Source organism: Carassius auratus, chromosome 26, assembly GCF_003368295.1.
Source record: "Carassius auratus strain Wakin chromosome 26, ASM336829v1, whole genome shotgun sequence".
In the NCBI taxonomy this organism is placed as follows: Eukaryota; Metazoa; Chordata; class Actinopteri; order Cypriniformes; family Cyprinidae; genus Carassius; species Carassius auratus.
The window spans coordinates 14,666,287-14,691,700 of record NC_039268.1 but is presented as its reverse complement, the minus strand read 5'-3'; the positions used below and the strand labels follow the sequence as shown (position 1 = coordinate 14,691,700).

Below are 25,414 nucleotides of genomic sequence, written 5' to 3'. Positions count from 1 at the left end.
CCTTTCAACTCAGTTTTTAATTTCATAAAATACACAATTTGCAAAACACAACACAATCCTCTGTAACACACACAAATCTAACAGGAATTAATATTATGGCAAAGGTGTTTGCAAACGTTTGCTTTTGAGATGTGTTTGGGATATTTTGAATGAAGTGCTTCATTTATTTAATAAATATTAAAAACTACATATTGTTTCTATAATGAAAATATTTAGATTCTATCATGTTTATTATGTTTATTTCTAAATATTATAGAGTTGTGCTGTTAGATGTATTATTTAATTAAACAATTTTGTTAATTTATTTCAATAATATTTGTATTTATTTTCAAATGTAATATTATTGTTATACTTAGATTTTTATTTTCTTTCTTTTTTACACGTTTTTTCTCTAAACTTTTCCTTATATGTTAAATAGGCTACACCGATCAAAATGCTGGAACATTTTTGTTTGTTCATTTTAGCTGTTGCATAAACTAATGTTAACAAATACTGTGATGTCAAAGTACAGTTATGGTTAACAATCTGGCAAAAAAAAAAAAAATCCTGTAAACAATGAACCGTCAGTAGACCAATCATCTTCAAGAGGCTGAGGCGGTCCCGCCCATAGACTGCAGGTCCCGCCTTCACATTTCTCCGTCCCTGATGTGATGACAGATTTTGCTCCACCTCCTCTGGATGTAGCCACACCGCAAGCACCGCCTCGTCCTGCCCCTCAACAACAGCTTACAGAACGGTTATGAAAAAGACGAGCTTTTGATTCACATTAGACTTGCAGCTTCACTTGAGTACTGCAGTGCATTCTGTCTTATAGATATTTCCCGAAGTGTTTACAGTGTTGACTTGTGCATTTGAGCTTTTGTTGTAGCATACTGACGGAAGGAAGGTAAGTGAGCGAATACGGTTGAACTTACAGTTGTTGTTGTTGTTGTTGTTGTAGTGTCAGTGGTTTGTTTGTCTGTTTACTCTTCTCTTTGCCTGTGCTCAGATTGGTTAGATCTGAAATATTTGATGTTTTGTGCGAAGCTCACAATGATGTTTATTAATGCGCTGTGTGCGTAACGTTAGACAGGTTCTGACGAACTCCCGTGAAAACATATTTTTCACTAGCGTAAATAAATAGGATACCAGGCGCTATAATGAACACCGTGGATGCTTAATGTTAATACATCCTTTAAATATAAAAACTGTATAAATATGCTGGATTTTGTCAAGCTCTGTTTCAGCCATTTTCGTCTGAAATTCTGTAACGTTAGCTGCTTACCAGCCAGCTCCTCAACCGTCTTCGGGGGCTTTGTCCTTGTTTTTCAGCAGCTGAGTGTAACTTTGTGGTTATGACCTGGAAAAACACATTTAAATAGTGCAAGTCAACAAATTAGTTCAGTTTATAGGAGTATGTTTTAGTCTCCAGTGTTTAGTCTCTCCTGCCGCTGTCTTAAATTATTGCAAGGAGGCCATGGCTTGTAAAATTTTTAAGCTACAGTGTAAATGTGGTTGAATATTTGCTGATATCTAATTTACGTTACACTATTTGTTAAGAATATATTGTTAAATATAGAGATACATGCTGAAAGGTTACCAAAACTCATCTCTCATGACAGTTGAACATCCTGCCAATATACAAACAACATTTTTTTTTCTTCTTTTTTTGTGTGTGTGTGTCCATCTGGTGTTCAAACCCTTCTTTCTCTGTCTGGTTTTCCCCCAAAAATTAGATGCAAATCAGCCTGACAGGGACACCAAGCAATTAAACCTGCCTCCTTGGGGTATTTTTTTGTGTATTAGATGAAAGAGTTTTTTTTTTTGTTTGTTTGTTTGTTTTTGTTTGTTTTGTGGGTTTTTTTTTTGATGGAAAGATGCCTGTTTTTCTGTTGTTTCTTCTAGGGGGCATGTCTGAATATTTTAAAAAGAGTAAGAGTGTTTTATATTTTTAATATTTCTATATTACAGAAGAGAATTGTGTCAGCACCGCCTGAGGTTCTTTTCAAACCCACATCCCTGTTTCTCTTATCGTACGATCATAAAATAGACGGCTGGTGGGAAAATCTCCTTCCATTGCCCTTAAGGTCTCCAGCTTGTTTGTGCAAGTCAGCCTTTGTGAAGGCCACTGGCCCCAGTATGCTGACTCGAGCTTCTCTGCTGCGTCTCATTCATCTTGCTTCAATCATTTGGATGGTGCTTCAGTTTTTTTTTTTTTTTTTTTTTTTGTAAGGTGTAATTGAACTTCTTTCAAGAGAAAGAAAGGTTGTCTGTTTTCTGGTTGCTTGCCTTCATTTTGTTCACATACTTGAACCATTTCCATACCAAAAACCAAGCATTTCAAACACAGAGGTTGTTTGTGTTGGCAAGCTCATTTGGAACACGTAGTATCTTTACCAGGAGTTGTGAAAATGTAATAGAGGACTTAATGTTTGTAAAACACTTCAGTCAACAGTACAAAATGGGTTTCACAATGACTGAGGAGGCTTTTCTTGTATGTGAAACAATCAAAGTGTTTAAAGACTATCTGTTTAAACTAGAGATAATCAAATCAAGTCATTGTGTTTGTCTTTCTCGATTCTGATGCAATTAGATTAGAAGTTAGCACGTAAACAGGCAGCGGTTGTGTATTGGCTTGTTTAGTAGGTGATCAAATCTGCAGAAAACTACTAATCCAATCTAGGAAATCTGAGTCCATTCATACTTTAATGGTGCCACTTAAAAAAAAAAAAAAAAAAAAAACATTAATCAAGGTTTCTTTTCTCAAAGTATTTAATAACTTTTTACAGATTCACAGCTGAGAGATTTAATGATGACGACATCATGGAGCGATCGACTTCAGGACTATGCAGATCTCCCAGCGAACATGGATGGCCTGGCGATGAAGAAATACAGGAGAGAGGCCTATCATAGGTACAGAACAAACTGACTGTATAACGGCTGTGTTCTGGTGGCTTGGAAAGATCGATTTGTCAGTTAGAATTCAGAGACATCATCTCCTCAAAAGGAAACTGCGTTTTGTGTCATCTTTAATTCTTTCTATTTCGATAAAGTGCCATTTGTTTGCAATCCACTCATTTTAGAAGATAATCGTTTTTCACTGAGCATCCCATACTCCGTTATTTTACATTTTACGAGTCACTTTAAGAATGTAAGCAACTCTGTCAAGAAAAGATCCTATTATTTAGACAGCAGCTCATCTGGTAAATTGGGATCTTAAATTAAAATAAAGAATGGAGTTACCTAATTATAGGCAACCCCCTGCAGCGATGTTTCAAACTACATAGAGAAAACGGGCACATGGAACACGTGATTAGGGAATACAGAGGAGCTTGTGCAACCATGGAATTTGCCATGCAGTGGCATTATGCAATCTTCAGTAGATAAGAGGGGTTCATTTCGGTTCTTCTCAAAATTCTACCCCTTTAAGCACACACCGTCGCTTGTGGCATTAATCCAGCCAAAGGTCACGTCTGAAATAGAGCGTAGTTTACTCTTCCTACTATACATGAACTTCGACTTTACATTAATCCGTGCCGAAGCCAAAAGTTCTCTGCCTTCTTCCATTACCCAGATAAGTGGGTTCAGATAAGGAAAAGTAAATGTGAGCGCCGTCATGGCAGGGATTCCACACTCTGTACAGTCTATCTGAGGTCCAAAGGCAGTGGTGTTATCTGGTGTGTGAGATGCACAGTGAAAAATCTGCTAAACTCTGTGGAACATAGTGATGAAGCTATAAAACAGTGGAAAAAAGAATGAGGTCCTGATGACACAAAATCTGTGACCCTTATTGCTGTGTAGAAGAAAAGTATCTTTTAAGTAAGTCCTTATTTTCATCAAAACATTACTAAACAAATACTACTTGATCAGATTTACATGCATTTTTCGAAGTAAACAAACTCAAACTCATGCGTATTTCTAATTGGCTCTTTTAGCCAAAAGGCAGGACTTCCCATTTCTACAGTCAACATATTTCTTCCATTCATTTTTATATGAGAGGTTTTTCTCCTCCCCTTGTAGTGTCTCTGGTACAGTATAAGTAGCCCATTACAGAATAGGGCAACAATGAGGATCCACTGGATATACAAGAGTAATCTGTTTACCAGCTGTCTCTAACTAGTGATGCACACTCTGTTGTCTGAGCCGCTGCAGCCGTCTGGTTCTTCCTGCTGTTGTTGATTGTTCTAGATGTCTTTGAAGGGAAGCAAACAACTCCTAACTCAACAACTGGCAAAACAGCAGAGAATGCTATAGAACTGGCACGATCATTTTTGCAACAAGTCAGAAACTCAATGACAAGAAAGCAGAGAGAGTGGGCTATTGTTTGCTGTGGGGGTAACAGGGTGAACAGAGAAATGGGCTTGACAGAACAGCTAGAGCAGTGACATCTACTCAGAATGCAGTGCGAAGGTCCTACCTGGAAAAGTGAATCATGGGATGTGGTCCAGTGTTATGCCACCACAAGGTAGGGTTGACGTAACTCTGTTTTGGTAGCAGTGATTTTCTTTTTAGAGTTTTGTACATTTTTATTGGGATACAAAAGCGTTTAATACTGGTATGACGTCTCTAATGATCAATTCCACCTTTTCTCTTTGTTTATGTGATAAAAATATACTACTTTACATACATTCAGCTGCTGTTTGAAAGTTTAAAAATGCTATTTATATTTTGTTGAAATTGTTTATGGCTGCAATGTAAACTTTGAATCTAAAAAGTAGTGTAAAAATCTGTCAGATATTGTTTGAGCTTTTTCTGTGTCAGGATCCACAGAGAGTGATTCAGAATTTCCTTTGTGTTCATATCCTGGCATTAAATATCATGGCTTGTGGAATAAAGCATAGAGCTGTCAGTGTTCAAAATAAAATCAGATCACTCTTAGCATGTTGGCCCAGGTATTTAATGCTGGTAATGTAGTAGTTTTTTTTTTTTTTTTTGAAAGCGAGCCATTATATTTTATTTTATTTCTCAAAATTACAAATCGCAGACTATTGGCACCAAACACACCTCTGACTGTTTCACCTTCTTCCCCAGAGTGTTTGTGAACAGAAGTCTGGCCATGGAAAAGATTAAATTCTTCGGCTTTGACATGGATTACACTTTAGCAGGTAAGATGTTTCCTACTTCCTCTGAGGATTATGCTCAGCTGTTGACATCCTCCACATTACAGCTGGCTGTAACCACGTGCAAATGTTTACAAGTACGAAGCTATATCGTTTCTTATCCTCTGATCAAGTTGCAACCACAGCTTAGAGGTCCTCAAAAAATCATAACAGTCAACAAGAGGAAACAGACACAAATGCTTACAATCTTACAATATATCATTCTTGATTAACAGCAAAAAAGTATGATTTTGTTATCATTTACTCCCCCCTCATGATTTTATAAAAAATAAATAATAAAAAAAAGATATAATTAAAAAGGTATAATGAATGACACAAAATTCTTTAATTTTTAACAATGTTGAAAAATATGAAAAATATATTTATTTATTGTATAAATTATATGAATATAAATATAGACATGTAAATATTTTCAAAATATATACCGTATGTGTGTATTTATACAGACATAATAAATATACATAGAACACACAGATATATTAAAGGTGCGATAGGTGATTGTCTTCAGAAGTTTTTTTTTGTTATGCTGGTTGAAAGTCTCTTCACATCATTAAGTTAAATGGTTTAGATGTATTCATATATTCTGTGGAAGGCCTAAGACCAAGAAATGTTAGTCCAATCAAAATGCTTTGTACGAGCATTTTTAAATCGCAGACAAACATCAACAACCCGGGCTTCCTTCTCTGTAATGTAGTACTTTTAAAAATGTTCTCGCTGGTAAATGACACATGATGTAGCCCAGCGGTTCCCAATTCTATTCCTCGCACAAATATTTTGCATGTCTCCTTAGTTAACACACTTGATTCAGATTACCAATTTGTTAGAATTGAGCTATGTGAATGAACTGTGTTCCGATTGATAATGATCCCTACACCGTGTACATTGCTCACCACTCCCTGAGCAGGGGTTTACTTCACTTTGGAACATGGGCTGGAACTGGGAACCGCTGATATTGTAGCCTATCATAGTACTGTTGTCCACAGTACTGGGATGTTTGCTTTCAGTGCTATCAGGCTAATGTTAGCACTAATTTATTCCATAATTATGTTATACTAATTAGCCTCTCTAGAAAAATTTCAGTCTTCAATCTTTCTTTTTCTGTGGCTCTATGATAGAATATTAAGAGATGTTAGCATTTATTGTTGATCTTAAATCCAGGCTTTGAGATCAAGAAGCGATAAACCAAACCAAACAGGGTTTTAAGACCACTTTCCAAACCCTGCTTAATATTTCCTATTACTAATTGAGTCCATTCCATAACCAAATCCCCTGTGTTTGGGACCAGCGTGCAAGATAATACCCTGCACGTGGACAGAGCTGTGGCACAGACTCTCCATCAAAGCTTGGTGTTGACAGCTCTTCAACCTAAAAGTCCATTAAATCACAGATGAAACCCGCCACCACTGCATTCTTTGTATAGACCAGATGGTTTTTCACAGGACAGAAAAATTAAAAAGGTTTAAATGGCAGAGCAATTTCAGAATGCTTCAGATTTTTAATCAATTTAGTAAATTTAAGACACAGTCTTTAAGGGTGTGTTCTGTTGTATAAAAACCTGAGAGCATAATCCAAAGTCAACCAGAGGCTTAATGCAGCTAAAGCAGGTTAGTTAGGAAGAGCTTGATGAACAGACTGAGGGGTTGGGGGAGTTTGTTTACTGTAGCTTGTAAGATAATACACATTTTATTTTCATGCTAAAGGTAACCTGATCTATGAACTCCAGCCTGACATCATACCCTCATTCTGAATACATGTATGCATATGTAATAATCTGTTTAGGAGTGTGTGGAGAAGAAGCATGAATCTTCATGGCCTTAGTGGCTCTATGCTTACACGCAGGTCAATGCAAACTAGTTTGGAGCTGCAGGAAAAGTTTCATATAGTGGTGAAATGTTTTTTCTAAACTATTGACTAATAATCAATTTGCCTCAATGTTATAGAGTGGACAGGTAGGACTCTTGTTTGTGTCATGTATACAGAAGTCTAAGGCATAATTTAGCTGGTGTCATCTTACCGCCTTCAGTAATACTGGAGATGAAAACTCTCTGGCGTCACCTTAAAGTCCTTCCTTCGTGATCCTATGTTTCAAACTTTAGTTAGTGTGTAATGTTGTTGTTAGAGTATAAATAATATCTGTAAAATTCTAAAGCTCAAAGTTCAATGCCAAGCGAGATATTTTATTTAACAGAATTCGCCTACATTGAACGACCAGTTTGGACTACATCCCTTTAGTTCCTTCATTAATGACGTCACTAGAACCGTGTGGACTACATCTCCTCCCACATTAATACACAAAAAAGGGGGTGTGGTCTTGTTGCGCTACCACAGAGAAGAAGGAAAAGTTGTGTTTGTAGAGTGTGTTTGTCGCCATGTTGTCGAAACGCTGTATTTTCATCTCGGAGTCCAATCAACTTTGTTTGGGCTTCCCAGGGACGCTGTACTTAGAGATCAATGTTTACAATTTATGTTTAACTCGGTTCCCGAAAATTATAATCCACAGGTAAAACTATGTAAAGCACATTTTGCTGAGGACATCGAGCTTCCTCAATCTCAACTAGTTTAATGCTGTGTTTTTTTTTTTTACCTACGAAACATGAACACATGTTATATTGCTCACTGTAAACACAATCAAAGCTTCAAAAATACACGAAAAACGTGACCTTTAAATTGGTCATGATGAAGATTCTGTCTTGCCCATGAACACTCATATCCCTGTTGAAAAGGGAGTTTACTGGTCTTAGCTGATCACCAGGCAGTGTTTTTGCCACAGACTAGATAAACCAGCTTTTTAACAAAAGTTTTGTCAGGTTGGTTAACCATTTTTGGTTTAGGGCATGGTTCCCTGTTGGTGTGTGTGCGATACTGACAAAAAAAAATGATATCTTGATATTTATTGGGATTTATTTTTTTGATCATGGTAATTAAGAAATATTTTTCTGAGTGTGTTTTTGTGCTTGTACATTGGCAGTAGGTGGGAGCAAGTCTGTGTATTAATGAATCATTCATTGAATCATTCATTCAAACGATTTGTTCAAAATGGCTGATTAAAAACATTCATTCAGGAATTAATTTTAAATCCCTATTACTTAACTTCCCAGGGTTTGAAAACCACTAAGGAATAACTGTGATTTGTTTTAATAAAAATATATAATGTAATTAAAGAACTAAATAGTTGCACCGCATGTTTCAAGTGAAAAACGGCACTGTGTTCATTTACACTTTTGTAGTTTGCCATGTTTTTGCTTGATAAATCCTGTTTCTCACAAACTTCATGAACTGTTAGTTTAATGTGCATTTGGGAGTGTAATGTTACTTAATTTTACTTATGTTACTTAATTAACATTCACATTTACGTAATTTTTTACTTGTTTGTGCAAATATGTTTGCAGCATTTAACCAGTTTTCTACCAAAATAAACGCTTGAGGATTTGAACTTTGAAGTCATAAGTCTAAGACATAAATATTTGAACCCAAATGTGAACACCCTTAAATGTAACTGTTTACATTAGCATTAACCATGTTGTTAAATTATTGAAATCTCAGGGGCTACTTCAATAGCTAGATAGATATTTTAGATATTTTATGTGTAAGGAGTATTTTCCCAGCTTATTTAAGCATATTTTTATGTATAAGGAGATGTGGATTTGATAATGTTGAATGTTTGTTGGCTAATAGTTTATCAAATCTATCTGAGGCTCCTTTATGTTACTTGAACTGTAAATACATTAATGGTCATGTAAACTGAAGTTTGACCTGTATTTCACAGCAATGCATACCTGTGCATTTTTTCATTATATTCGTAAACTAATTTCATCCCTCAAACCTTTTACCTATTCTTAATGTAGGACACATATAATGAGGTATAGATTTTCTGTCTGCAGGCCTCAGTAATACTGCCAAAAATACTTTATTTTCACCCTAGCAGGAGTATGCAGCTCAAGGCAAACATTGTCCAAGGTCAACACTGCTGTATGCAGTTAAGCAAAGAGTGATGATGGGAACAGTGACTGAGAGGGAAAAAGAGGTTTAAAATAGGTTTCGCTGTATCTTCGTGGAACATCGTGGAGAGGGGAGAGAGAGAGAGAGAGAGAGAGAGAGAGAGTCTGTTGAGTTTGTGTACAGCTGCTATCTGGGTGGAAGAATCTGGCCTGAGTTAGTGACTCTGTTGGGGTTTGCTTGCCTGTATGTGCCTGTACTTCTAGCCATGGCTCTGTGGGGAATTAATTTCTATCCCCCCACCCCCAACAGCTTGTCTGTTATACATCTGTAGAGATACAAGCCTAGAACAGACCGTGCAACTCACTGGAGGCAATCATACTAATAAGTCTCATATAACTTAAAGATTGGTAAATTGTGAAGTTATTGAGATGGAACTGGAAAAACTAGGCTTTGATAGGCTTTTTTATATGGATTAGTAAAATACCAAAATACCATTGTCTTCGACAATGTGGAACCATTGCTGATTTCTGTTATATCAATTGTGCCACACCTGTCCGTGACCATCAAGGAATTTAATTATTTGTTTATGGAAAATAATGGCTTTGAAATAGAGAAACCTCACAAAATAATTGCAGATACAGAAGTATTCTCAAGCACCATAACAGAATAAAGCTAGTCATTTTAGTGGACTTATCTTGAAAAACAATGTTCAGACTTGCACAAACACAAACCTATTACAGAAAAACATTCCGGCAAAAATAAAAATAAAAATACAAGCAGGTTTTCATGGTCAAACATGTATCTGCCTTATTAGCAGTGGACCTAGGAGTTCACCCTGAGGCACTCCTATTCTTTTCATTCCATACTCTCAAGAGATGCTTCTGGACTTCTGCCTTTTGACCTGCCACCTCATCAACAACAAGCATAACACATTTCCAGCTCTTCCACAACAACATGAGCTTAAGAGTGTCTGTAAACGGTTAAGTGACCCTCCTCTTTGGTGAAGCCGTTGTTCTATACATGTATGTCTTATTTTAATTTCTTCTTCAGTTGGGTGTCAGGATGGAACAACAGATTTTGTGGTTAGGGTCTTGCGAAATGCCTTTTGTTGCTGAAATACCACCCAAATCCCTCTGCAGAGGCTTGGGATCTAATTGGGTTTAAATCTTTTAGGGCAAGTGGGTCCGGTTTCATATTGGATTAGATCACAGGGCATACATGGCCCTGCTAAGCCTTTGTAATGTGAATATTCTGGTACCCTTTGCTTGCTCTGTGAAAGGACAAGGTTGGGGTCGACACGTATCACAGGTGCTGTTCTACAGAGCGCTCCCAGATAGTGTCTTTAAATACAGCTCTTACGCTGCCATGTATGCATCTTTATATTTTATTTTGGATCAGTTGTGATCCCTTCCAAAATAAACTAAGCTTGGAATAAACTTAGCTTAAACTGACAGTAATTTCAGCCAAAAATATTTAGCCTTGTGTCTACAGTTTGTAAATGGGAGAACTCTTTGGGCAACTAATAGTTTAGCATGTAACAAAACTACACACACTTGGAGGAAAATAAGATACTAAACTGTCTCTGGGAGGGTACCTTTTCAAAAGTTACTAATATGCACCTTTAAAGTACTAATATGTACTATTTAATGGTAAACTAAAATTTACCTTTTAGGTTTTGTGCTTTAGGAGTGTACAAGGCATGCAGGGAAACATGGGGGATCACAAAAGGGATTCTTGTTTAAGTTAAACATTCGCCATGTTGTAGTAATGTATTCCCTTTTATTCTAATACAAGTGCCACATTTGAAGTTAATTAAACCTAAGGAACTAATTGGTAAAAAGGGGCCACAATGAAACTTAAACGAGGGAACAAATTAGAACAATGTAACAACTGAACTAAAATGGGGAAATCTTAATTTTACAAGACTCTACATGATCTAACAGATGGAATTTTATAGTAGTCTTTATTTTTATTGTTCTGTTTTAGTGGTTGGCCAATATATCGCCAAGGCCTGCATCAGCCGATATGTTTTTCAGCTTGGCCAGTGTGTTTGAGGTGGGACTTTTATTTTGATGGCGCTGACAAAGGCAGTGCCTGAGCACATACAGATCACATTCTCCCTCTTGTTCACTGTCATTGTTAAAGGGTTAGTGCACCCAAGAATGAAAATTCGTCTTCTCTTTCTACTCACCCCTCAGCATCCTAGGTGTATGTGACGTTCTTCTTTCAGAATAAACCAATCGGAGAGTTCAGTTAAATGTTGTTCTCGCTCTTCCGTGCCTTTCAATCGGGGTAAGCAGGTGGTTACAGTTCAGAAGACATGTAATAAAATTCCCGCATCTGTAATAAAACGTCCCTCACACGGCACTGGGGAGTGAATAAAGCGAATCCATGTGTTTTTGTAAGAGAAATATCCATATTTCAAACATTATAAAAACTTTTTTTTTCACTTCTGCGAAATGTGGGAAAACTCTGTTCATGAATTAAATGCAGGAAACGGCTGTGTGATGGTCAGTCCGTGTGAATTGAATTCTTTAAACTTTGAACTCGTGATTATGCTACAGTATGCATTTGCCCCCTGTCATATTCATGTCATTTTCACTGTGTGCTGTATGTAAAATGAGTGTTAACCTGGCTTTATTTGAAAAATATGATTCCCAGTGCACACAAACTTCCCAAACATTCGCAAAGTGTCCTGTTGGTTACAATGTTTTCTTCCTTTTTAATAATATATATTTTTTATTTTATTTATTGTGAAAAATTCATTGTCATCTAAAGTATAAGTATGTTTATTTTACACATTTATTTTTTAATCCATTGTCAAATGATTTCAGATTTCTTAAATATAAAAATATATATATAATTATATTGGCTTTAAATCGGCAATCGGCTCCCCTGCTTTCCAAGGTATTGGCATCAGCTGTCAAAAAACCAATATCAGTCGACCACTTTCATTCTATTCAATATATCTTACTGAATGTCTCTTTATCAATAGTATACAAGTCTCCCGAATACGAATCGTTGGGCTTTGATCTGACTGTGGAGCGGCTGGTCTCCATTGGCTACCCACAGGAACTACTCGGATTTGTTTATGACCCCACTTTCCCTACAAGGTAATGAATTCTTATTGGCAGACCATATTTGAGACCGTTTTCAGAACCAAGACTATCATTTTATATTATGTTTATAGGCTGAAAAATACATTTAACCGTATATAATTATTATTATTTTTTTTTATACAGAGGTCTGGTGTTTGACACCATGTATGGCAACCTCCTGAAGGTAGATGCTTATGGAAACATCCTGGTTTGTGTCCATGGCTTTAACTTCCTGCGAGGGTGAGTAATCCCGGCCCCCGTCAAGCCCTGCCTTTAAGGTCTTGGTCACTGATCTCTGATGAAACCTATGCAGTATGTGCTCATAATGTTCCTGTATTCCCTGCCAGCCCTGACACCCGAGAGCTCTATCCCAACAAGTTTATCCAGCGTGATGACACAGAACGCTTCTACATCCTCAACACACTCTTTAACCTTCCAGGTAGGCACTTAATCACTGTCCTACACAGCCCTGTCACTGGTTGCCGTCCAGAGACACATTAACAGTGGCTTTTTTAACTTATAGTATGTGTGTACGAGCAGTGCGTATTTATTTGAAATGACTGAGTCACTTCCTGAGAGTCTTTGTTTTAACTGACTAAGTGACATTAATGTATATATTCATCAGAAACAGGTTCCAATTTTATTTGTGTGTTTTTGTATATTCTAGAACAGAGTTAGTAATTACATGATTCATTCATGGTTATTCAGAGATTCATTTTGATTTGAAATTTAAGGTCGTAACTGTAACACATTAATTACATTTCTGTCATGACAACTCTCGGAGGGATTGGCATGGTAATGTACATGACAATGTTAATGTATTTGGTCTTGGCAGAATACATCTGCTATGCTGCTGCTGCTGCTGCGGCAGAGCAAGTACCGAGACTTGCTACTGCCAATACATCCACAACATGCTGCTGTGAGCATGTAAGAATATTGCTGCTGCAAATATAACATACATGAAAAAAAAAAAAACATATAGCGTACATGAATCACCTCGTAGCAGATCAATACAGGAGGAGCTGGGGAAGGTGGAGGGTATCTGAAGCAAGCTGCAACTGCTGTGGCAAGCACTAGCTACCAATACAGGAGAGAACCAATCCGCTGTGCCATGTGATGATGTCATTAGGTCAGATTGAGTTAGACCTATCAGACTTCGCCATCTAGAGTTTCATGCCAGAACACTGTTTTTAAAGCCAACAACATTTTTTCATTCATATTTTAAAACATAGCTTTTAATAAACTATGCTAAGATCCAACTGAACTTGATCTGTAATCATTACGCATTATATGAAAACATACGGAAAAAAGGCAGCTTTGCCATTTTGTTTGAAAATAAAAAAGGCCATGTGTTTGGAATTGCATTAGGTGAGTAGATATTACCAGAACTTCTCATTGAAAGCTAATTAGCACTTTTAACTGATCAAATGACATGACAGTTTTAGACAAATACCTTCTTACCTGCAATGAGATTATTGTTTTCAAGAAGAAAATTTGTTTTTTTTTCATTTTCAAATGCACTTTCATCAAAGATGTTCTGCTGCCAGTTAGAAACATGTACACTACTGTTGTTAATGCTCAACAAGGCTACATTTATTTAAACAAAAATACATTAAAAACAGTAATATTGTGAAAATACTATGACAATTTAAACAAACTGTCCTCTTTTGGGATATATTTAAAAAAGTAATTTATTCCTGCAATGTAAATTGGAACTTTTAGCAGCCATTACTCCAGTCTTCAGTGTCACATGATCCTATCATTATACTATGTCGATTTGCTGCTCATGAAACATTTCATACTTTTATCTATGTAGAAATTAGATTTAGCAGGTTAATGATTTTGTAGAAACCTTTTTGTTTTGCTTTTTAGAATATTCTTTGATGAATAGAAAGTTCAAAAGAATAGCATTTATCTGAAATGGAAATGTTTTTACTGTCTTTGGTCTTTAAGAAATAAAATAATTATTTATATAATTCTTGCTGACCTCAAACATTTGAACAGTAGTATTATATATAATTTAAATTATATACAAAATAAACAGGATCCGAGATCAACTTTCACAATCTCCTTCTTTCTATATATATTTTTCTCTCTCTCTGCACAGAAACATACCTCTTAGCCTGCCTGGTTGACTTCTTCTCAAACTGTGACCGATATTCAAGGTAGGAGTTCCAGTGACTATGATTCTATTACTCTGTTGCCTTGGACACTGCATACAACCATACCACTGATTCAGTATCAGCAAATCAGTATAATTTACTGTGGGTGAGGCTATTTGAAGCTGTCTATATCAGCTCACCAGCAAACACGTTATATCTTGATAAGAAAATCCTAATACAGCATAAAGCATTTACAACTATGCTATAAAACAGGATGACACAAGAAGATGGTAGTCTGTGGTTGAATTCATGTTCGTGCATGCCATAATTTATCCTCCATTTACTGTAACTGGCTAATGACTAATCGTAGTGCATGTCAAATAATAAGAAAAGTTTACATTTGTAACTTTTAAATAGCATGGAAATAATTCTACTCATGCTCTAAAAAAGAAAAAGAAAAAAAAAAAAACAGCCAGACCTATTTAGTCTAAATACAAGTCTGTGATTTGTGTTTTGGTATGGATGCATGTCCTCTGAAACACCTGTTGGTCCTTTTAGGGGGAGAGAGCTTTCCTGTTTGGCTCGGACAACCTCAAACAAGGGAAGACTGTCCCATTTAAACATGTCTGACTGTCGATAAAATGTATCCGAGCGGGAGCTCAGCCTCTTACTCTGCTGCCCCTTTTTCTTTTTAAACCTTTAGCTGTGAAAAGGGCTTTAAGGATGGAGACCTCTTCATGTCCTTCAAGAGCATGTTCCAAGATGTCCGAGACGCTGTAGACTGGGTACATTTCAAGGTAAAGAGATTCTGTTTCTCTTTGTGTCAGAGTAACCTGCCAAAGTAACATTGCTGTGTACATTAATAGCAGGCAGCTATGATTACTGTGAAATGGATGTAAATGGTACAGGTAGGTATGAGATTCTTGATTCAACTCTTTTAAATGCGTTGTCATAAACTTGCTCTGTTTTTAAAAGTTTTATTTATTTTCTCAGGGAACATTGAAAGAGAAAACCGTGGAAAACCTGGAGAAGTATGTTGTGAAAGATGTAAGTTTGTCTTTTATTTTCTGATGTTCCTGACTTGCCTTTTTGTGGTGATGTGTGTTGTATTTATGTAATCTAATTTTTTTTATTTTATTTGTTATTTAGGCCAAGTTGCCGTTGCTGCTGAGCCGCATGAATGAAGTCGCTAAAGTTTTCTTAGCTACCAACAGTGACTTCAAATACACAGACGTAAGTTTACTGATGCAAATACATAATATTTGTTTCAGAACTAGCTGCAAATTGAGAACATGCTAACATGGTAACCTCACAAATGAGAGATTTGGATCGCTTTACACTGGCCGATTTGTGTAAACGAACAGTTCAGTACTTTAATAACATGCCACACACAAAAAAGACAAAAGTCCTCCTTAAACGGCTCGTTCTAGCACCATCACATGTCTACTTCACGATGTGGGAAGATTTGCATAATGCCGCCCAAATGTTCACACAGAAAGAAGGCGTTATTTTTATTTTATGTTATTCTCACTGTTGTCACTGCTGCCATGTTGTGGAGTTGCTGTGTTTCGTTGTGAAAGTAAAACTACTTTGTTTGCCTTCCAAAAGAGGACACAACTAGAAATCGGTGCATAAGTTGTATTTACAACAGTGTTTTAGAACAGTTCAACCTAAATATGTGTGCAACGTATTTTATGAAGGATGAGGACAGTTCCTGTGTGAGTAGCCTACAATGTGATGTTTTATTGACAAATTTTGCGAGGAACGCGCTCCGATAATCAATGCGGATCAACGCGGATGTTAAGATGTCACAGAGGACTTAATTTATTTCTTTATTCCAACTTCCAAGTGGTCCAGTCTACGTTAGTTATGAATATATTATGTTAAAACATGTATAAATGACTTATTGTTAACAAAAGGCAAAAGAGCTGTGTGTGCGCACATTTGAATAATGTCGGGCTGTAAATGGGTTTGGGCTTTTAAAAAGCTGTCAATCAAAATGTACTTGTCAGGCTCGGGTCGAAACCTGTCGGGCTCGGGTCCTGTCGGGCCTAACTTTTATGGCCCAATTACATCTCTATTCTGTGGGGCGATCCCTCAGCGTTCGAAACCGATGCCGAGCTCAGAGACCTCTCCCTGGGCAGCACGCCAAATACAGATATTATTCTTCTCGCTTTATTATCTGCAAGGCGAACTCGTGAAACCGGTGTCTGTTTCTATAAAGTGGGGCAGTTCCATATTTGCAAGGACAGTCTGGCACTTTTGACTCGCAGTCTGTAAGTACATGTAAAAGATGCTTGAGGCATTCGGCCAATGACAATGCACTAGATAGCTGGCCAATCAGAACACACCTCGCTTTTCAGAACAATGAGCTTTGTAAAAAATGAAACGTTTCAGAAATGTGAAATAACGTTTTTTGGACCTTAAACCACATAAACACATTGCATTACACCAAATACACAAAATAATGTTCTTTTTAGCAACGTCATATGACCCCTTTAAAACAATCCATTTTAATAGACCTTGGTCAGGGTAGACAGCATAGCTTTCAAAACTCTTTTGGTCTACTGGAAGTTTTTTTGGAAAGATTTCATTAGCTGAATAATCAGTCAGTCATTGTACTTTGTTTTCATTCATTCAAATTTTGAATATGGTGCTATGCTCAACTACCTTTTTTTTTTACATTTCTAGCTTTTTACGTACAAATAGCAATTTAATAGATAATGTACTACCATATATATTTCTGAAATAAATATGACAGTTGTTTTTTGGCAACAAAATAAAATAAGAAATGCAATATATGCTACTATTTTGAACTTTTAACAGTTTTATTATTTTTCATTTTACCTGTCAAATTTTTTTTTTCCGAATCTACTCAACACACTTTTAAAATTCCCTCATATTTCCAGATTCCAAGACCTGAGAGCTAAAAAACAACAATAAAAATTTAAAAAATGTGTTATTTCTTGGATGTAGATTAAAATAAGGAAAGCAGTGTGTGTGTGTGTGTAAGCTTACACCTTAAATAATTCTAAAATCTAAATACATTTGCTAAATATAAATATTAATCTTAGTAGGCAGCATATTTAAGCTATGATTTTCGAACAGCTTTGTACCTTTGTATGCAGCTCACTAGGTTTTAAATCAGAGCAATAGACAACTGCACATGCTACTTGTTTGTTAAAAACTTTTTATTTTGATTTGTTTCACAGAAAATTATGACATACTTGTTTGACTTCCCCTATGGCCCAAAGGTATTGACATAGTTTTTTCAGTCTGTCATTAAACGTTTCCAAAGAGTTTCCTGTCATATATTGTTGCTCATAATAATGTTTTATGTCATAGCATGGCACTCCACACCGTCCATGGCAGTCATACTTCGACCTCATCCTAGTGGATGCTAGAAAGCCTTTATTTTTCGGAGAGGGAACTGTTCTAAGACAGGTGGATACGGTGAGTACATCAAACGAAAAGCTCTACTATTACAAAAACAGAAGCAGACTCTCAAAGTCAGCAGGTGCAGTATTGCACATTCAGGAACATTTTATCCTGAACACGATTACACAGAAGGTCAGTCAGCGTTGAGTATTATACTGAAGTCTGCTGAGAATGATAGAACTAATACGTGAAAGAGAAACATTCTCCTTCCTGTTGTCCGTGTGCAGTATAATGCAGCTAAACAGTTCACTGAACAGTTGTGCCACTTCTAAGAAAGATATTTTAGTTCAAAAACCTGTCTGTAATCCACACAATCCACTTTAACCAGCATCTAACCAACAAGATGCAAAACCAGCCGTTCTTGTTTTGTGGGTGTATTTGAACCATTCCCTGATTTGTAAGGTTTATTTAGTGAGTCGGACAGGCACTATTTATTCTTCGTGAGTTGTTATTTATTTATGCAGACAAAAATAGGCAACAATATTGATGTTTTTCGACCTTTTAGACTCCAAGACCCCCATCTTTTAAGACAATGTGTAAAGGCCACCAGAGATACTTTTAATATTTGTACACCTTAAATTATTTTAGAGCTTTGCATATCTAGAGAAACATTTTCATGACTTTTTATTGTTATTATTTTCAATTGCACAACCTTTCGTATTTTAACTTATTTTAAAGCTTGTTTTTCCTATTTGAAGTCATCTTGTGGGCTCCTAGTGTGTTGAGTGGGCCCTGGACCCCTGGTTGAGAACCACCTGAAGTGCATGGAATGAAAATCCAGACAGTCTGAATATTAATCAATATGTTCTCTGTCACAGACTACAGGCCGGCTGAAAATAGGAACATACACTGGACCTTTACAACATGGCATTGTTTACTCTGGAGGTACTGGGAATTCTTGGATAAATATGAAAAATGACACACTTGTATTAACAAACAAACATGCTTTTTTTAGTACTGAGTATGCCTTATTTACAGTATATGTGAAAATTACTCATTTCTGGCAAACGTATTCTCATCTCCGCCCAGGTTCTTCTGACATTGTGTGTGACCTGCTTGGAGCAAAAGGGAAGGATATTTTGTACATTGGCGATCACATTTTTGGAGATATTCTTAAGTCCAAGAAGCGTCAGGGTTGGCGGACGTTCCTGGTGATTCCTGAATTGGCTCAGGAGCTGCATGTTTGGACAGACAAAAGCTGTAAGTGTTGCCATATATCAGTAAAACCAGCCATTGGCCTGTTTCACACTGCACGTAAGCAGCACATATTTATTTTGGGTGCCCATAATAACAGGTTGCTGTAAGCACACTGCTGATGCATAACTGCCAGTATGTGCTGAACTCTGCAGAAAATATGGTGGATATTCTATGGAAATCTATTCATCAATGCAATCAAAGTACGGCCATTACTACAGGAAATATTACTGTAACCTATAACTTACTTTATATTCTGGATAGAGCTGCAGTTCTGTCACCGTGAAAGCACAATGTGCGCCTGCTGTCACAATTACGCTTATGTGTGTAGTGTGAAAAAGGCCTTCTTGTGAGAATCTCAGTATAGAAAGGAATGCTCACACAGAGGAAGAGAAAGAGAACGAGTGAGATGAGATGTCACACTTGAAAGGCTAAGAAAAAGAGATGTGAAACCCAATCATGACAGGGTTCTGGCCTCTCATTCACAGCTCTGTTCGAGGAACTGCAGGGCTTGGACATTTTCCTGGCAGAACTATACAAGTGAGTAAAGCTGTCTCTCTCTCTCTGTGTGTGTGTGTACATTCAGAATTTAGAAATGGGGCCTGCTAGTTGTTGACAGGAAGTGGACTTGACTGAATTCCAATTATTAAAAAAGTCACACAGCCATCAACACATATTTACCATTCCCAAAATGTCCTCATGTTGTTTTTAGATGACATTATAAAAAATAAATGTGGACTCCACGGTTTGAATGTATTATATTACTATAATAAAGGTTCAGCAGTAAAATGGGACTGAGTTGTTATCTCATACTATTTCAATTTATTGATTCCTTGGCTTGTCTGACTGTATAATTATCAGTTCTAATGTTTTAATAATGCAGGACTAATCTGAAATGTAACACATACGATGCAGTTTTAAAATAGCTAGCACAGAGCTGGATAACCAATGCATAATGCATGATAAACTACTAAAGAAAAAATATAAACAAGGCATTTGCATATCGACTGTTACGTGTTGTGTTGTGGTTCTGTTTGTTGATTATTTAAATTACACCAATTAATATTGGTGTTAAGTGTTGAAAAAGAAATTCATATTTGAACATACATGAACAGCTCCGAGTAGAACTTTTGAGTCATCTAGTAATTACAGCAATTATACACCATAACACACCATAATAGTATTCAGTATATTAAAGGATTCTGGGAAATTAAGTGTCCTATGTCATAATGAACAACAAAAGTTTTTAATTTAAAAATATTATAAGCTTCTAGGTGTTATATACTGATTATTAATATAATCATCTTTCTAGAAATAATCTGTATGTTGTGTGTGTGATAATGTATATGGGAAATACAGCAGCTGTATTCATTTCATTCCATTTTCATGCTCCCTTTATTACATTTTTGCAGTGCATTTTCTACCTCAGTTCAAATTCAATTCTAATTTAAGAATTAAATTGGAATATAGAAGGCTTTCACAAGCTCGCTGTACAGGGCACAGATCAAGAGAGTTCACCTGTTGATAAGCAAAGATTTGAACTCAGTGACCTCTCGATCTCTGATTCCAGCTGATGTCTGTCCCTTCCCCATTTCACTTCTTTTTCTCTTTAAACCCATCGAAGCGCTTTTCTCTCACTCACATTCTGTCTTTCTGTAGGCATTTGGACAGCAGCAGCAATGAGAGGCCAGATATCAGTGCCATCCAGAGAAGAATGAAGGTACATACACTAAATCACACACTCGCATTTCTTACATTTCAGTTATATCGGATTTCACTAGATGATCTTAGTTTACAGTATGGACTTACCAAGTGTCAATAACATGAAATAATTTTACATTTTAGAAATATTCCGGCTTCTTTTGTTTTTATGAACAGCATATGTTACATGCCTTCAAGAAATGTGTTTCCTGTAAATAAGCTTGTAATGGTAGCTTACAAGTCTTGTAAATTGAATTCCTTGGTAGTCAGCAGGCCACATTGTATTGTCCATAGATAACATTAATAGGCTACTAGAGACATGTTATACCCTGTATTAAATAGTACAGGCTTATTATTGTCAACAAAACAATAAAAATAAAACAAACACCTTAAAAAAGTAACACTGAGATGTTGATTTAGTGATGTTCTCTGTCATCAGAAAGTGACTCATGACATGGACATGTGCTACGGGATGATGGGAAGTCTGTTCCGCAGTGGCTCTCGGCAGACTCTGTTTGCGTCTCAGGTGATGCGTTACGCTGATCTGTATGCTGCCTCATTCATCAACCTGCTCTACTACCCCTTCAGCTACCTGTTCAGAGCCGCTCACGTGCTGGTGAGGACACACACACACCCATTAACACAAGGCTGGACTGATACAAATACCTGTGGAAGTTCACAAAAGCAGATACCAATTTCATTAATACTATAAAAAACAATTCATGTATTTTAAAGGTTAAATTTTAATGGGAAGAATTAGTATGTAGCTTAAATGTGTTACATTTTGTTTTAAGGTTTTTTTATAAGTGTTCCTGTAGCTCAACTGGTAGAGCACTGTGCTAGCAAGCGCAAGGTTGGGGGTTTGATTCCCCGGGAACACATGATATGTATAAATTGATAGCCTGAATGCACTTTAAGTTGCTTTGGATAAAAGTGTCTGCTAAATGCATAAATGTAATTTTTTAATTTAATTTAATTTTTACAGTGTAATTATACATTTAAGCACTGAGTAATATTAATGAACTACATGTATTTACTAGTGTTGTCACGATACCAAAATTATTGTTTCGATACGATACCTAGTCAAGAATTGCGATTTCGATACTTTTTCGATACTTTTCCTGTAAAGGGAAAATACATTCTCAAATATCATTGATGTGCTTTATTTTAAAACCGGGACAACATTCTAATCATATAACACACTAATAAATGAAGATATTTATTATTGAATTGAAGATATTTATTATTTAATTATTTCATATTTATATTATGAAATAATTTGGCCCGCCCCAGCCTGCAAATAAAGTAACATTTCTTTACCCACCCCGACCCGCGCATCGGGGACATCACGGAAGATACGTTGCTACTAGACTCATATTTCTCGTTCACCGAAGCTCCTCCCTCCACAGCAGCGTGAGAAGCGCAAGCTCGGTACTATTAGCAGCACATGCACAGCTCGTGAACAGCTCTGTGAACTTTTTAATCCTGTCAAAGAGTTACTCAAGATGTGACGGAGGATGTGATTTGTTGAATGTAGTGAACGAATCCGCCCTTCACTGAACGAGATCGAGAGATCTTCTCATTTGTGAATGAATTGAACTGATACATCTCGTTTATGAACGAAATGAATGAGTATACAGGGTCAATAAGCCAAGCATGTAAATCTTGATCAGCAATCAGCAGATACAAAGCGCAGTTATAGGTGCTGTGCAGATACGCTCGTTTTCATATTTAGCATACAGAACATAACTCCACGTTTAATCCCCGATTAATGTGAATATTATATATGAACTGTCTGACCAAACAATTAAAATGATAATTACGCAAGAAAACGTTGTGCTCTGTTCATCTGAACAACTTATTTAAACTATTTAATGCGATTATGCACACATTTTAGTAATGCCAAATCAGTTTAGTAAAGCCACTAATGCAGGCATCTCGCTCGCTGTAGTGTTTTTGTTTTTTTTTTGCTGCGTGTATAAGGAGAAAAAACACAGACGTCCATAAGGAGGCAATGGAAGCATGCCTTGCACACACCAACATGAAATACGTCTTTACAAGTCTTTAGCGCATTCATTCTTTGAAGTATCGATACTAATAAATTTAGGTATCGTGACGTTTTTAATTTCCGAGAATCGCGATACTTTTGAAGTATCGGTGCACCGTGCAACACTAGTATTTACTGTATGTTTAGGGTTAGGATTAGGGTTTGGCCTAGGGTCCCTTGCAAGTAATTGCACATAATGTATTGTTATTATAATAGTAAGTACATGAAATGTGTAACAAGTACATTTTAATATAAACTGTTACCCCTAAATGTTATATTTCTCAAATAATGAGATAAAGGCTAGATATGTTGATATTTTTAACACAAGTATTTAATACAAAACATGGCTATATATATATATATATATATATATATATATATATATATATATATATATATATATATTAGGGGTGTAACGATACGCGTATTCGTATTGAACCGTTCGGTACGACGCTTTCGGTTCGGTACGCATTATGTATACCGAACGGTTCGTTGGAGTATTTAATTATATTTGAAAAAAAAAAAAAAGAGAGAGAGAAATATAATGATATGCGTTCAACAAGGTAGCCCAATAACCCAAACAACGTAACAGGCAACGCCCCTGACACTCCAGAAGAAGAAAAAAACACCAACTTATATGTTTATGTTAGGCTACTCAGCAGGCGCCCGCTCACTCAGTACGCGCTGAAGGCTCGTTGCAAAATAGCCAATGCGTTTAACAGACTAGAAATGAGAAGATCCTCCAATAACCAACAGGTCTGGTGTTTGGGTGCACTTTGGATTCCCTTTAAGCTATTATGGTGATGGCAAGAAAAAAACACCAGCGGGAATATCTGGGATATATGCGTCAGTACTATCTGGGAAAAGACGAAAAAAAGGAGAAACATGCACGCAGCAAACTATCCCTACAGCATTTAGACACTATAGCTTACAGGGAATCCAACCCAAACACCAGATCTGTTGGTTATTTTAGGATCTTATATTTCTGGTCTGTTAAATGCATTCGACATTTTGCAACGAGCCTTCAGCGCGTGCTGAGTGAGCGAGCGCCTTAGGGGCCGTTCACATATCGTGCCTAAAAACGCATGGAAAACGCTAAGTGCGTCTTTCTCCTCCTTTCCAAAGCGCTCGGGCAGAAGCGCTCATGAGGCGTCTGTCTTTGCTAAGCAACAATGACGTGCTCTCTCCATGAGACGCGGAAATTTCAGCGAAGGATAAATGGATTTGCATCTCTAAAAATCGCTTGCAGTAGCTCTGCTACTAAATTTATTTCAAAATTGCAATCCATATACAACTATGATCAGCTGTTCCTTCATCTTGGCTGAGCTCTCAACGTTGTTACGGGAAAGGATGAAGCTGATTGGTTGGTTCTTGTCACATGACCCGCGGTGCGCTTGCGGCATTCTGAAAAGTTGAGATGTTTTTACATTTTGCTGTATCTAAAACGTATCGAACCGAACCGAACCGAACCGTGACATCAGTGTATCGTATCGAACCGAACCGTGAATTTTGTGAACCGTTACACCCCTAATATATATATATATATATATATATATATATATATATATATATATATATATATATATATATATATATATATATATATATATATATATATATATAAATATTATTTATTATTATATTTTATTTATTTTTTTTATTTTTATTTTGTAGTGATAGTGTAGTGATTTTTATAGAATTTTTATTCATGTTTACGTTCACCAGAGCAACTGTGTTTATGTTAATATATTTTGGCATTTACACCATAAATAGGGCATTTGAGTTTATTTGTTTGTTTGGTAAGAAATTAATTCCTTAATTCAGCAAGGATGCATCAAACAGTGACAGCAAATACTTTTACATAATTACAATAATTTTCTGTTCTTTTGAACATAACAAAAAAAAAAAAAAAAAAAAAACTTTTTCACAAAAATATTAAGCAGGACAACTGCTTTCAACATTGATAGTAATAAGAAATGTTTCTTGAGCAGGAAATCAGCATATTATAATAATTTATGAAGGATTATCTGACACTGAAGACTGACTGCTGAAAATCTGACTTTTACATATATATTATTATTATATTTATTCATATTAAACGGTTATTTTAAATTGTTATAATAATCTACAATATTAAAAATGTTACTGTATTTTGATCACATATTGTAAATGCAGCCCTGGTGAGCATAAGAGACTTCTTTGAAAAACATAATTGCAAGTGCCGAATCGAGTCCTCAGCACTAACAAAAGACTAGTGTTGTTAGATTTTATGAAATGAATACCAAAATACTGCCTACAAGATACACACCTATACACACCCACATTTGTCCTGTTTACTTGGTTTTCTTTTTGTGCCAAGCACTATATTTAACATACCTGTTTACATGTTTGTTTCTGTCTCTTCTTCTCTCTGTCCCAGATGCCCCATGAGTCCACAGTGGAGCACACTCATGTAGACACAGATACTGAGTCTCCTCTGGCCACACGCAACCGCCACTGTGTGGACTGCAAGGACATTGACTGTAAAAGAAACCACCTCACACGCTCCATCAGCGAAATCAAACCAACCCACCTGTTCGCTCAGCCGCCGCAGGAAATCACCCACTGCCACGACGAAGATGACGACGAAGAGGAGGAGGAGGAAGAGTAGATGTTTTTGACCTATTCTAGGGAAATGAACTGTAGGGTGAGGATGATAGAATGATGAGGATATCGTGTGAGGAGTAGACTATAATTGTCAAACCAAGCTCAAAAACCTTACCAGACTTCACCCAAACTGACATAAAGATAACTAAA

At 36.5% G+C, this 25,414-nt stretch overlaps 1 protein-coding gene across 3 annotated transcripts; it reads left to right on the top strand.

The window, feature by feature from the left end:
* Nucleotides 1-693: 693 nt before the first annotated feature.
* On the top strand, nucleotides 694-25,414 carry LOC113044415 (cytosolic purine 5'-nucleotidase-like). 3 transcript variants are annotated; one of them, XM_026204395.1, is made up of 19 exons: nucleotides 694-886; nucleotides 2,769-2,892; nucleotides 5,011-5,084; nucleotides 12,034-12,151; nucleotides 12,281-12,376; nucleotides 12,484-12,575; nucleotides 14,244-14,301; nucleotides 14,797-14,847; nucleotides 14,942-15,035; nucleotides 15,232-15,285; nucleotides 15,388-15,471; nucleotides 17,451-17,492; nucleotides 17,584-17,691; nucleotides 18,495-18,561; nucleotides 18,706-18,876; nucleotides 19,359-19,410; nucleotides 20,530-20,590; nucleotides 21,011-21,187; nucleotides 25,038-25,414. In XM_026204395.1, the coding sequence occupies exons 2-19, from the start codon at nucleotides 2,789-2,791 to the stop codon at nucleotides 25,266-25,268; spliced, it is 1,734 nt and encodes a 577-aa protein (XP_026060180.1). In that variant the 5' UTR covers nucleotides 694-886; nucleotides 2,769-2,788; the 3' UTR covers nucleotides 25,269-25,414. The 3 variants fall into 3 exon arrangements, with proteins under 3 accessions (XP_026060180.1, XP_026060178.1, XP_026060179.1); XM_026204393.1 differs by lacking the exon at nucleotides 14,797-14,847 and having other exon boundaries at nucleotides 695-886; XM_026204394.1 differs by lacking the exons at nucleotides 694-886; nucleotides 2,769-2,892; nucleotides 5,011-5,084; ... (1 more) ...; nucleotides 12,281-12,376; nucleotides 12,484-12,575 and having other exon boundaries at nucleotides 14,797-14,839.

What these genes read in the sequence shown, in the direction of transcription:
- LOC113044415 (XM_026204395.1), top strand. Translation starts at nt 2,789, where the DNA reads ATGATGACGACATCATGGAGCGATCGACTTCAGGACTATGCAGATCTC. An exon ending in CACACTCTTTAACCTTCCAG is followed by an intron (nt 12,576 to 14,243) that starts GTAGGCACTTAA and finishes CTCTCTGCACAG; the next exon opens with AAACATACCTCTTAGCCTGC. An exon ending in CCATCCAGAGAAGAATGAAG is followed by an intron (nt 20,591 to 21,010) that starts GTACATACACTA and finishes CTCTGTCATCAG; the next exon opens with AAAGTGACTCATGACATGGA.